The sequence below is a fragment of the Bombyx mandarina genome, chromosome 07 (genome assembly GCF_030267445.1).
Source record: "Bombyx mandarina strain Sakado chromosome 07, ASM3026744v2".
Taxonomy (NCBI): Eukaryota; Metazoa; Arthropoda; class Insecta; order Lepidoptera; family Bombycidae; genus Bombyx; species Bombyx mandarina.
Genome location: NC_143214.1, coordinates 11,953,537 through 11,967,954, shown reverse-complemented (window position 1 = coordinate 11,967,954; position 14,418 = coordinate 11,953,537). Strand labels below are relative to the sequence as shown.

At 40.7% G+C, this 14,418-nt stretch overlaps 1 protein-coding gene across 4 annotated transcripts in view; it reads left to right on the top strand.

Annotated features, from left to right (window-relative positions):
- Nucleotides 1-13,750, top strand: part of LOC149502705 (neural cell adhesion molecule 1) — a 123,257-nt gene extending 109,507 nt beyond the window's left edge. For 2 of the 4 annotated variants that reach the window (XM_089728802.1, XM_089728800.1), the window contains exons 12-18: nt 71-208; nt 4,464-4,637; nt 5,022-5,171; nt 6,635-6,740; nt 9,501-9,640; nt 10,148-10,266; nt 11,719-13,750. In XM_089728802.1, coding sequence (XP_089584928.1) covers nt 71-208; nt 4,464-4,637; nt 5,022-5,171; nt 6,635-6,740; nt 9,501-9,640; nt 10,148-10,266; nt 11,719-11,733 — 842 coding nt within the window. In that variant the 3' untranslated portion in view covers nt 11,734-13,750. Of the gene's footprint in view, nt 1-70; nt 209-4,463; nt 4,638-5,021; nt 5,172-6,634; nt 6,741-9,500; nt 9,641-10,147; nt 10,693-11,718 lie in introns of those variants that run through there. The other 2 variants (XM_089728801.1, XM_089728799.1) reach the window with 2 other exon arrangements.
- The last annotated feature ends 668 nt before the right edge of the window (nt 13,751-14,418 follow it).

Sequence of the window (14,418 nt, the reverse complement as noted above, 5' to 3'; positions counted from 1 at the left end):
AACAACCTAACACCAATTGGAATAGAGCAGACATTTAATCCGTCTTTAAAATGTTATGATATTTTGTAAGCAGTGTCCACGGGCGGCACCACCAGTGAACTCCGGTACCGGGCCGCCAGCGAACGGGACTACGGGGCTCTGCTGTGCCGCGCCACCAACTCGGTCGGCAGACAGAAGCGGCCGTGCGTCTTCCAGATTGTTCCGGCAGGTCAGTGACATGTTCGGCATCAGGCGAACTCTATCTCGATAAGCGGCGGCAGGACAATGTTGAGAGGGCTCAGATCACGGTCCATTAATGCTAGGCTAGTCCCGATCCTGCGGACAGAATAGAAAGCAGTCGACGTCGCCCTAAACACGTCATTTCGGATCCTCCCAATCCACTAACGGTGCTTTTAGGTACCTTAAGCACCGGTTATCGTTCTCGTCGAACCCGTCGCTTGCGACGAAGGGCTCGACGAGTAAATTATAATTTGCGTAATTACTGGTGGTAGGACCTCTTGTGAGTCCGCGTGGGTGGGTACCACCGCCCTGCCTATTTCTGTCGTGAAGCAGTAATGCGTTTCGGTTTGAAGGATGGAACAACCGCTGTACCTACTAAAACTGAGATCTTAGAACTCATGTCAACTCATTATGGGCTGTTATGGGCTATTTATGAGTAATAGATGCAGTTTTTAAAGATTAACAATAAATTTTTGTGAATCAAAGTTTAATGTGCATTAAGGTAATCAAGTAAATACGTAAATTTCGTCTTGGAAACGCAGTTAAATCAACAAAATACAAATACGAATGTTAGTTGCGACAGTTAACTCGGCCGAGGGCTGTGAAACTGAATTAAACGTCCGTTTTTACGACGTAGCCGGTACGTGGAAACATCTCTATGAAAGAAATGTTTTTTTTATTGCTTAGACAGATAAGCTTTATCATGGCCGTTTTAATGTTAAGTACTGGAGGCCATAGGCAACACGATGTGAATACCACAGCCTACCATTGAGACATGTGGTTTAAGCCTCAATCGTATGGATTGACAACTGAGGAGACTGTCTCGGAGAAAACATGCATTCACCAAGCATCTTGCAATGGGTCAACAAATACGTAAATTATATCGGCTTCTTAATAAAGTCTTAATTGTCAGTTAAAAATAGCTGTGGTTATCTTTATACCTATAATTATACTGTACGTGTGATGTCACTGAATTCCTCAGCGGCTGGACCGATGTGAATGATTTTTTGTGTATGCATTTATTAATTCATTTTTTGTATACAGGATAACGTCTGTCAGGTCCGCTAGTATATTATAAATCTATTATTAAGCCCATTTGGGCTTTTTTTTATTACTTAGATGGGTGGAGGAGCTCACAGCCCATCTGGTGTAAAGTGGTTACTGGAGCCCATAGACATATACAACGTAAATGCGCCACCCACCTTGTGATATCTATATCTATACTTCTATACTAATATTATAAAGAGGAAAGATTTGTTTGTTTGTTTGTTTCGAATAGGCTCCGAAACTACTGGACCGATTTGAAAAATTCTTTTTCCATTAGAAGCCGACATTGTCCCTGATGAACATAGGCTACTTTTTTAAAAAAAATTTTTTTTTTTTTGCTTTCATGTGTGTTTTAATGTTTCCGAAGCGAAGCGAGGGCGGGTCGCTAGTAACTTATAAGGTCTCAAGGATAGTTACAACGGCTGCCCCACCCTTCAAACCGAAACGCACTACTGCTTCACGGCAGAAATAGGCGGGGTAGTGGTACGTACCCGCGCGGACTCACGAGTGGTCCTACCACCAGTAATAAACCAGCTTATGATATTTAATTGTGGGGTACCACTTCAAGCTCTAACATTGAAATTATCTAAGGATTTCAATCAAAACCGTCCAGGATGTGAAAGCGCTATAGTATGTAACAAATGAATGATCATCATCATTCTGCCGCCCTTCTCCCAGTTACCTGGGGTCGGCGCAACATGTTTTCTCCTTCCACACTCTTCTATCATATACCATTTCTTCGCTCACTCCCCTCTTACAAATATCGTCTTTCACGTAATCCATCCATTTCTTCTTAGGCTTACCTCTTCCTCTATATCTTTCCACATTCATAGTCAACACTCTCTTACCAAACTCATTTTCATTTCGTCTCATCACATGTCCATACCATCCCAAACGCGCACTCCTCAGCTTCTCTGTCACAGGTGCCACTTTCAGACTTCCTCTAACAAATTAATTATCTTGTCATAAAAAAGTCAAAGATGAAGTAATCCATAGAGCTGGTAGCAAGTGGGCTGAATACTCACGAACGACTAAACGCAACTCCACATCGTATGACGTCTACTTCATCTCTGGTTTATACCACCAGTATTATTGGCAATTAGTTTTTGTTTATATGTGCGTGTTGCGTTTACGAGTATATTCATTCAGTGCCGTAGACACGTCATTATAGATCCATCAGATCCAATAACTTTTGCATTAGACACCTTCAGCTCTAACACTAGGAGCAGGCAAACTAACATCAGCCCGCTGAGTTTCTCACCGGATCTTCTTAGCGGGTCGCGATTACGATTCGGTAGTAGGTTCACTCGCGAAGCAGCTGCTTGTTTGAGATGGACATGCCACTGGACCTTGTGCTCAAAAATTTGTTTTTCTCTGAATTCTTAACGACAAAGACAACTTACAGTCAAAGGAATTACGTGTGCGCAGCTAAACGAACTAATAACAAGTCAACGGTCGTGAGCATTCGTGAGAAGTCGTGAGCATTCGTGAGCACTCTTGAACACACCGCACGAAACCGATTGATTTTCGGAATCGAAAATATGGCAATTTATTAAACAGGAAACCGTATCAGAAACCTCGGGTCCAATATTCCGTTAATTAGTTTTCAACTTCAATTTAACAAAAATGCTACAAAGCAAATTGATAATCAAATCTTTCTCGGAGATATCGGGTTAGCGATTGTAAATCAGTATTTAAATTGATAATTTACGGTCCTAATTAAAACAGTCCCGATCACATTCGGGCCTTAGGGTCCGTTTACACGCCTTATAAACACCCAGTGTGCTTAGTGAGAGTTTTTTTAACGTTCTCGATAGCGTAAAAGTTAACTTTTTTTTTTTATTGCCTTCGATAGGCAGACGAGCTTACGGCTCATCTGATGGGAAATGATAACCGTCGCCCATAGACAGCCAAACTACATCAGTGACTCAGATGCGCTGCCTATCCTGGCCTGGATGGGCAGCCTTATGTATGTTACACCGGCTATCCTGTCCTTCAGACCGGAACACAGTATTACTGTTTTGCGGCAGAAATAGACAGGACGGTGGTACCAACCCGGGCGGGCTTCTACACAGAACCCTACCACCAGTAAAGTTGTATGCAGTTGGAACAGCGCCCCTAGCGGCAAACGCAAGCAAACGTATTGTTGAGCACGGTTTGTAACGATACGGTATTGTTGAGCATGTGTTCACTACTCACATTTATGGACGATCCAATAAATTAGTTTAGTCTTATTCTTTCGTTACTGCGAAAGATATGTCCATTAATACGTCATTGTTGCAATGTGACGTCACAGAACCCAGCTTTAAGATATTAATTTATTTTATTAATAAACCCAAAGCTCACAAGTCAGAAGAAAGCTCGGATACCAATCAAGTCCCCGTGGCGGCCGAGCTTAATGCTCCGCGATTTAAAATACGACCGAAGTTAGTTCCGGATCCGGCAGGAGCCAATATGGCGGTTTGTAATGAGGAAACTTGCTCCCGCGCGATTTACAACGCGACACTTCGATATTTCCATTTGAAAATTTCTAGTAGTATTTATGATTTATAAATAAAATGAGACGCCCGTTTGAATGAAATATTTTGTTCAACGTCTTTCATATTATCAAGCTAGGGTTTTATGTTACCATATATAGAGCTAACTATATAAATTATGTTACTAGACACATCGCGCTACTTGCCTCAATCCATCCGAAGACTGCCTTGCAAAAAGACAAAGCCATAAACAATATATTTTTGTTTCATAGACTTCATTCCCTTTGTCTACAAAATTAACAAAACAGTAACAATGTCAGTTGTAAAAATAAAGATTGACTCAAATGGGCACTTGTAAGTTACTTGTGGCTTTGCTAAGCTTCTTAACATCCCATATGTCCACGGACGACCGTGACTGCTTTACCCATGTAATTTATTTGAAAGCACTTTATACTATTTTTTAATTTACCTACCGTCAATAATATGTTTTATTCAATCCTTCTCGGTTCTCTTGCAAGTTTCGGTCTGCAGAACAAGTCTCCATTTATGACGTGGTCTCATAACAACAATGTATCTAATTGTCTTGTTTTTTTGTATGACACGATCGAAAGCGAAGAACTTGCTATCTTTAAAGGGTGGACCAGCCGGTCCACCCTTTAAAGATAGGTCTTGCTGTGAACAATGTGGTTCATTGAGCCCAATGAACCTCATTGTTCACAGCAAGACCTTCTCCGCCGAGAAACTGTACAACGAATAGGGTTCTAAAGAACAATTTAGCGTATCTTGCTGTGAAATGCGTCGCTGGCTACGACGGGGGATTGACCCAGCACTTCACCCTCGACGCTGTGGGAGAAAGCACCAGGGTCCTGGTCAATGCTTCAGCCGGATCAAGTGGTAAGATGCCAGCAGTTTAATTTCCAGTAACGATAAGACGAATTAAGTGGGTAAGCACCATCGTTGCCTTAATAGATTTATTAGGCTCTATATGGACTATAAAGCTCACCATTGAAACATAAGAGTTGAGTGCCATTTGTATAGTCTAAATCAGATGTCCCATAAATTAGCAGGATAATACTTCTAACTAATAGTAAAGTTTCCTAGTACTCCCTACCGCTAGTACTAGGCAGAGTTTGATGGAGAACTGTATAGGTAGAAACGCAATTGTTGATACAACAGAAAATATAATGGTAGAAATCGAGGTAGACTTTCCACTTCGCCACAATTTGTTTCCATGAAGTACGATCCTCTACATAATTTTCTCGTGTACATTTCTCGCAGATTTAATAGTGCATCTAAACGTAAGCTGGTCAACCCTGGAGTCTTTGTCGGAAGACGAGGAACTTGTGGTGACAGCACGGAACAGCAAAGGGGCTTCGGATTCTGTTCCCCTGAGAGAAGTGGTCTTCAGAGATGCTGCAAAAAGAGCAGGTATATTCGCACCTACGCACTTATATTTTGTACCTGATGGTGCGTGGTCACTATTGCTAAGGGGCTTCGGTAATACTAAGGGCATAGTCATGTTACTAAGGGGTTTCGGTAATTCTAAGGGCATAGTCATGTTACTAAGAGGTTTCGGTAATGCTAAGGACATCGTCATGTTACTAAGGGGTTTCGGTAATGCTAAGGGCATAGTCATGTTACTAAGGGGTTTCGGTAATGCTAAAGGGTATAGTCATGTTATTAAGGGGTATCGGTAATTCTAAGGGCATAGTCATGTGACTAAGGGGTTTCGGTAATGGTATGGACATAGTCATGTTACTAAGGGGTTTCGGTAATCCTAAGGGCATAGTCATGCTACAGACTGCAAGTAAGGCCAACACTCAACAAACAGTACAGGAATGGAATCCAGAGCAGTTTTGTACTTGCCAAAAATGGTGATGCTGAAAAACAAACGTACAGTAGTACCCTGTTAATAGAGATGGATTTTGTTCAGCTGGTGGGGGGCAACAGTAAAACAAAAATGAGGACATCATAACAAATAATCCCCAAAGCCCGACATTGTAATACAATTTGATTGGCTAGACGTCTTCTTACGTAATAAGTTGTACTTTAAATGGCTTTGTCTAAGCAGGCCGAAATATAATTTCTAATTAGCACATTTTTTTGAGAAAAATAGGCATCAGGCTAAGCGGGTTTTTTAATGGCTTCAGTTGGGCTAGCAAGTCAAATGTTGAACTCATTTTATTTTCCTAGATGGGCAGACCGACCCATGACCCAACTGGTGTTAAGTGGTTACCGGAGCTCATCAATATCAACATCGTAAATGCTCCCACCTGGAAATAGGAGTTCTAAGTCTCCGTTTTATAGTAGAACGGATACCCCACCCTTCAAGCCGAATTACGTCTGCTTTTTTTTTATTGCTTAGATGGGTGGACGAGCTCACAGCCCACCTGGTGTTAAATGGTTACTGGAGCCCATAGACACCTACAAAGTAAATGCGCCACCCACCTTGAGATATAAGTTCTAAGGTCTCAATATAGTTACAACAGCTGCCCCACCCTTCAAACCGAAACGCATTACTGCTTCACGGCAGAAATAGGCAGAGCGGTGGTACCTACCCATGCGGACTCCCCAGAAGTCCTACCACCAGTGCTTCGCGGCAGAAATAGGCGGAGTGGTAGTATCTACCCGTACGGACTCATAAGACGCATCGCTACCGATAAGTGCATTAGCTCACCTTAGTTTGTAATCAATACTAAACACATGGGAGATTCGCCGAAAAAAGATCAGTGGTCAATGAGACTTGTTAAATTACTTACTAGACTTATTTCATAATATATTCACTCGTTTTAAATAGATTCAGAAAGATATATTATAGTTTCTCTTTTTTTTGAAGTGTTTCTACAGAACTAAATTGAGCTTATCAATACGAGTGTCTATCTTGTTCTTAGAAAGCACGACAAGAGCGGAGAGCAAGTTTCCCCTGGCTGCAACTTTAGCTGCTCTAGCGGCGATCCTCACTGCAGTGTCCGCTGTAGTCATTGTGCTTTTGCGCAAGTAAGTAAGCTTTTAAGCAAGTAAGTTTAATATTGCATCGTTTATTCATCCCCCACACTTCGATAGACTAACTCCTTAATATTGATTTATATTTTTTTTGTGCTCTTGCTAAGGCTAGCGTTAGCAAATTCTCTCAGGTTGGGTGCGGAAGTTCACCTACCGGGCGTAGCTGTAATCGCCTCTTAGGCTACCAGCGAATAGTTATGGGAAAAAAACCACTAAGCTTCATCCGACGCGAATATCTTAGTATCATTCATATACTTATCATATTCATCCAATTTATCCAGTTTATCTACGTGTACTTTTTGAATACCTTAAATAAATTGTCTAAAGCGGTGGATGATGTCCGAAGCTCTCCGATATAGGCAATGTTGAAGGGCACAGACTTCAAATAGGCGTTGGATTAATCAAATTTGTTATAACTCAATCCTAGTACATGTGACTCTGTCTACAGAGGGCAGAGAAGTAAGAGGCATCCGATTAAGATATCAAGGGTTGAAAGCCTATTTGATTTAAGCAAAATTTTTTCCAACTTTACAGGAGAGCCATTTAAAGTTTAAAATCTGGCAAAAATAATAATGTTACGCGCTGGCGTTCGGGATAAATAAAAATTCTACCGAAGTACAAATTAACACTGTATTAACACTTTATAATTGTCAATCCACTACTTCCGTTTCGCTTCAGGTGATCCGTTCGCTGTTTCGCATTGAGTAGTTCCGATTACTAACTGACTCGTGCTATCTCTGCAATGCTTGTATAGTCGACACAACATCTCTAGATTTATCGAGAACATTCTGGGCAAGTCGATTAACTTCGATGCGTGTTTTCGTTATCTGACAATAGATGGCATTGTACTTCTCGAGCGTTCTACGTGTTACGAGATCCTTTGATATTCATTTCTGCTATTCGGTGATAGATGGCGTTACTCGTTACCGCCCGATTAGCCTCCTCATGTCTCTAGGCAAACTGTGTGAGCGTCTGCTCTACAAACGCCTCAGAGACTTCGTCTCATCCAAGGGCATTCTCATCGATGAACAATTCGGATTCCGTACAAATCACTCATGCGTTCAACAGGTGCACCGCCTCACGGAGCACATTCTTGTGGGGCTTAATCGACCAAAACCGTTATACACGGGAGCTCTCTTCTTCGACGTCGCAAAAGCGTTCGACAAAGTCTGGCACAACGGTTTGATTTTCAAACTATTCAACATGGGCGTGCCGGATAGTCTCGTGCTCATCATACGGGACTTCTTGTCGAACCGCTCTTTTCGATATCGAGTCGAGGGAACCCGCTCCTCCCCACGACCTCTCACAGCTGGAGTCCCGCAAGGCTCTGTCCTCTCACCCCTCCTATTTAGCTTATTCGTTAACGATATTCCCCGGTCGCCGCCGACCCATTTAGCTTTATTCGCCGACGACACGACTGTTTACTATTCCAGTAGAAACAAGTCCCTAATCGCGAAGAAGCTTCAGAGCGCAGCCCTAGCCCTAGGACAGTGGTTCCGAAAATGGCGCATAGACATCAACCCAGCAAAAAGTACTGCGGTGCTATTTCAGAGGGGAAGCTCCACACGGATTTCCTCCCGTATTAGGAGGAGGAATCTCACACCCCCGATTACTCTCTTTAGTCAATCCATACCCTGGGCCAGGAAGGTCAAGTACCTGGGCGTTACCCTGGATGCATCGATGACATTCCGCCCGCATATAAAATCAGTCCGTGACCGTGCCGCGTTTATTCTCGGTAGACTCTACCCCATGATCTGTAAGCGGAGTAAAATGTCCCTTCGGAACAAGGTGACACTTTACAAAACTTGCATAAGGCCCGTCATGACTTACGCGAGTGTGGTGTTCGCTCACGCGGCCCGCACACACATACACACCCTTCAATCTCTACAATCCCGCTTTTGCAGGTTAGCCGTCGGAGCTCCGTGGTTCGTGAGGAACGTTGACCTACACGACGACCTGGGCCTCGAATCTATCCAGAAATACATGAAGTCAGCGTCGGAACGGTACTTCGATAAGGCTATGCGTCATGATAATCGCCTTATCGTAGCCGCCGCTGACTACTCCCCGAATCCTGATCATGCAGGAGCCAGTCACCGTCGACGCCCTAGACACGTCCTTACGGATCCCTCAGATCCAATAACCTTTGCACTAGACGCCTTCAGCTCTAGGAGCAGGCTTAGGGACCTCGGTAACCGTACTCGTCGAACTCGACAAAGAGTTCGCCGTGCAACCTAACCCATGAATCAGCTCGCTGAGTTTCTCGCCGGATCTTCTCAGCGGGTCGCGATTCCGATCCGGTAGTAGATTCATTCGCGAAGCAGCTGCTCTTGAGCTGTTAGGTCTCCTTCGGAGGCGCTCGGGTAGCTGTTAGCAAATCCCACCCCTCCTGGCTGAGCCTTTGCTCGCCCACCTGTCCTGGTGAAACTGGAAAGGCCTCCGGGCCACCAGTAATCTTTCAATCATAAAAAAAAAAAAAAAAAAGATGGCGTTACTCTTACCGGCTTAACAATAATAACAAAAAAACTTCTTCAACTGTTTGAATGAAGTAAACATAAATTGAAGTACAATTAGAAACATCGTTTTATTGATCTTAATACCAAATGAAACGGAACTTTAATTACAAAGATAAAGCTTGCGTATTAAGCGAAATGCCGCTTAAACCAAATTGCCTTTCATATTACAATTAATATTTCTTCTTACACATTTTAAATCATTACTTTTAAGTGAATCTTGACTATATCCATTTTTGAACAGGCGCAACGACAACTCCTCGAATAGTAAGCGACCATCGCAGAGCGTGGTGCAGGTAGACGCTGAGGGCAGACGCTACCTCATCGCCTACCCTCCCGCTGACAAGCCAAAGTCCAAGCCGGATATCCTCAATCCAAAATCTGGTATGTGATGTTCTGACTAACTTTTTTCAGTTCTCCTTTTTTTATTGCTTAGATGGGTGAACGAGCTCACAGCCCACCTGGTATTAAGTGGTTTCTGGAGCCCATAGACATGTACAACGTAAATGCGTCACCCACCTTGAGATATAGTTACAACGGCTGCCCCGCCCTTCGAACCGAAATGCATTACTGCTTCACCGCAGAAATAGGCGGGGTGGCGCTACCTACCCGCGCGGATTTAAAAGAGGTCCTACCATCACTAAACGGTCCTACCACCACCTACAGTCCTGTATTTGGTTTGTAAAAATCCAAGCCCCTTTGGTGCTAAATGGTTAGCCGAAGTCATTTATTGTCTCCGGGAAGGAAATAGACATCAATAAAGTGGCTGTAGCGGTAGCCTTCAAAAGAGAAAGAGAGAAAGAGAATGAGAAAAAGAGAGAGAGAGAATACACTTGATTGCATACCAAAACACAATTTACAATTTGACAATTTTGAACATTTCTCGTGCAGACAACGAACCCCCGCGCGTGGTGTTAGAGTCGTGCGACAGTAAGAACTACGTCATCAGGGAGGTCAACAGTGACCACCGACCTGCAGCATACAACTCTCACACGCCTGACGAAGGAATGGTAAATCTTTATTCCCCTTTATTCTTCACGATCACAATACCCTAAACAGATCCGGGCTAGCTTCCCGGTAGCAGCCAGTGCCTTCGATGAATGTAATTGAATTAACAAGAGCTTTATTTTATTTTATTTATACTTTATTTCAGTTTTTTTTTTTAAACCATAACATTTTGTTAGTAAGAATAATTTATAATCTATGTTAGTAACTTAAAAAAAGAAAAAAAAATCTAACACATACGGTACCTACATTTTATATCATTACTTTTTTTTTCCTCCATGTGCCTGCTGCAAAGGCTATTAATCAGCAGTCCCTCGATCTTGCTCGATATGATTTTCAGAAGACTGTTGCCACTGTCTCTGACTCGACGCAATAACGATGCACTTCTCTTCCGCATTATTGCAAAGAAGTCTTACTTTACTATTCACTGTTGCTTTACTCTGTTGGTAGGACGTTTAGTGAGTCCGCACGGGTAGGTACCACCACCCCGCCTATTTCTGCTGTGAAGCTTAATGTGCTTAGGTTGAAGGGTGGGGCAGCCGTTGTACTGTTAAAAGTGAGACCTAACAGCTCATGTCTCAAGGTGGGTGGCGGCATTTACGTTGTAGATGTCTATAGGCTCTGGTAACCACTTAACGTCAGGTGGGCCGTGAGCTCGACCAACCAACTAAGCAATAAATAAATAAAAGCTTACCCATCTGAGCAATGATAAAAGCAACTATTCGACACAGTACTCTAGTTAAGCACGTATATGTCAGCTTGCTTGTGGTTGTTGGTCTCATGGGAGAAAACACCACCACCGCTTATTTCTGTAGCGAAGAAGTGACGCGTTCTATAATTGAGAGTTTTGTAGTCGTCCTGGCCTAAAGGAAGTCCGGTGCATTCGTATCTAGCGATGCACCGGTGTTCGAATCCCACAGGTGGGTACCAATTTTTCTAATGAAATACGTACTTACAAACGTTCACGATTGACTTCCGCGGTGAAGGAATAACATCGTATAATAAAAATCAAACCCGCAAAATCATATTTTGCGTGATTACTGGTGGTAGGGCCTCTTGTGAGTCCGCACAGCTCTATGCCTGTTTATTTCTGCCGTGAAGCAGTAATGCGTTTCGGTTTGAAGGGTGGAGCAACCGTTGTAACTATACTGAAACCTTAGAACTTATATCTCAAGGTGGGTGGCGCATTTACGATGAGGATGTCTATGGGATCCAGTAACCACTTAACAACCAGGTGGCCTGTGAGCCCGTCCACCCATCAAAGTAATAAAAAAAACTTCATTTCATTTTTTAAGGCGGTTTTAAAGTTAGCCTTTAAGGGTAGCCATCCAACGCCAGCTCTACCATAGATAAATAAAGATATCTACAAAATTATATGAAAAAAAATCCCGAGGACAGACCCACGTCATAATCGCGATAACTTAACGAACAAATCGAATTCTCTCAATCATTTACAGATGCCGCAGAGATAACAAAAGGAATGTACAAATATGGATATGTAAATAATTTAAAAGAAAAAAATATATATGTATCGTTTCATTGTAAAATTTCCAAGGGATGCCAATATTTTAAATTGTAATGTTTGCATGATGAGACACGAAATTCAGGAATTAGTTAATGTTGTTTTATAAAAAAAAACTAGCGACCCGTCTTCGCTTCGTTTCGGAAACTGTAATTTATTATTGATTTCTCCACTATTTAAAGGATGTTATTATACTTATAAACCTTCCTCTTCAATCACTCTATCTATTAAAATAAACCGCATCAAAATCCGTTGCTAGTTTTAAAGATTTAAGCATACATAGGGACAGACAGATATAGGGACCGAGAAAGCGACTTTGTTTTATACTATGTAGTGATATATTATAATGCTGTAAGTTTTACTTTCAATTAATCTCCAATAGTAACATGGCTGTTTCATAACAGTGTTTGTAAAATAGCTACAAAAGCTTAAAGCGATGCATTTTAAGCTCTCTTCGTCAGCTGTGACTGGACATCACAACCAGACCGATTTTGAAGCTAAAAAAAAATTAATTTTGTATTAGTAAAAACGATTTAAAAACCGATTGCTAGGTGTCACCGGAAAGCTTAAGCTTCACTCAATTTTAAAAAGTAAAATTGATTTAAGAATGGACAGAAAAATTTCGTGTCCCGTCTGTAGAGAGTTTATATTTAATAAATCTTCCATATCAAAATTTTATTAGTTTTAAATATTTTAAGTGTTAAAATTTAAGTCTGTTTGTTGCTAAAGTTTCAAATGTATTTATATGAATATATTATGTACAGAAATGTGTGAGGAGAGTTCCGAAATTATTTGTTTTAAACGAATTTTTTTGATTTTACAAAATAATTATTTCCGACTGTATAAATTATAAGCTAAGAATGTTGACATTAAAAATAATTTTACAGATTAGCCTTTTGTTTTTTTATTGGTTTAATTGATAAAACTTAGATAACTATAAGTCGAAAAAGTTAATAACTAAAATAAAAACTTAATAACTGGAAGAAACATTCGTGAGTATAGTGGAATTTTACCCTTTGCTGGCATTAGTGAAAACCTTAAATTTTGGCTTCCATTTGTTTTAATTTTTTCATGAAATCCCCTGTTATGTTTTATTATCGACGCTAATTTGATAATCTAAAATTCTTATCATATACTCCACCAATGTCTACCGGAAATTTGATAAAATTTGTTTAAAACAAATACCCCTTTAACTCTTCGATAGGGTAAATTTTATTAATTAAAAATCGCTTATGAAAAGTAATTATTAAATTTTATTTAAGATTAAAATGATCGATGATCGCCATAATATATGCGTACGTAAAATTATTTCTTTAAAACAAAAGGATTTAAGTGGTTGTAAAAGGGAATTTAATTAAATTAAATTTTGGTATGTTTTTGAGGTTTCCACGCCTGTAGACATAATTAAAAGCACTTTTACGTAACGCTATTAGTCCCTTCTAGTTCTGCGTAAAGAAAAATAAGCGACGATGCATATCTAATTTCATATTTGGAAAATATTTTACCAAAGAGCTTAATTTAAACTGTATGCTAGTATTTGCTAAAGGTCAGAACAGTCTGTGGACACCACAATTAAATTCTCAATCGAATCGAATTGGTGAAGCTCGTCTTTAAATGAAATAAACGCTAGTTGAAATCGTAAATATATTTTTAAGCGAATTTAAAATTAAAGTTCACATACAAAATATCAAATTTTGTACTACTGTAAATATATATTTTTTTGTAAGTAAACATTTAATTTGTCGTCGTGGGTCAGAGCGTCCGTGAATGGATAAAATATTTCTAAATGTTTATGAACCCGATTTTGAAAATGTTCCACTATAAGAAACACATTCATGCGATGCACACAACGATGCTTCTTAATAATGTTTAATTTTAATAATTTAAGTTTTTCAAAGAGATATAAATGTGATTGCTATGAATGTTGATTAAATTGAAATATATATAATTATTATTTATAAAAGAAATGTTTTTTTATTACCTCCCTCGTTTTTTTTTCGGGAATTCGAAGCCTGTATTATCACCCCGCATATTTGCAGTGTGGGGCGGTTTATGTGAATTTAAACCTACTATACGACCCTGGGGTCAATCGCTGGCCATGTTCCAGAACTTTACAAGGGATTAGGTTCAAATAAGGCCACAGAGGGTCATACTACGGCGATTAGTGATGCCTCACGGGACACACTACTGATCATCGTAACTTAGTGCGGTCTATAACTTGATTACTGTTTACCATAATGACAGCGCGCAGATCTAGAACCAATTGTGTTTACTGGCTTAGGAATAGGCAATATTTATTAATAAAAACACGTACTGCAGACCACAGTAGTTGTACCGCCTTAACACAGCTGCAGACGGGATCAGAAATTTCGTAATTAAGTACTTCCTGTGAAATTAATTCCGAGCACTGTATTACTTCTTACGATTCACCACAAACCACTTATAGTAGCGGTGTAGTTCTACCGCCGACCTTGAAATCGTAGCTCTAGTCAGTTCATCACAGAGTGCATAGTCGGAGCTTATACGTACCAAAGTACGTGAACTCAAACAAAACCACATAATATGTCGATTTTGAGATTTTTTAAGCTATTGCATAGCTTTTATCGCAGGCTTTGAGCGCGGTGACAGAATCAAG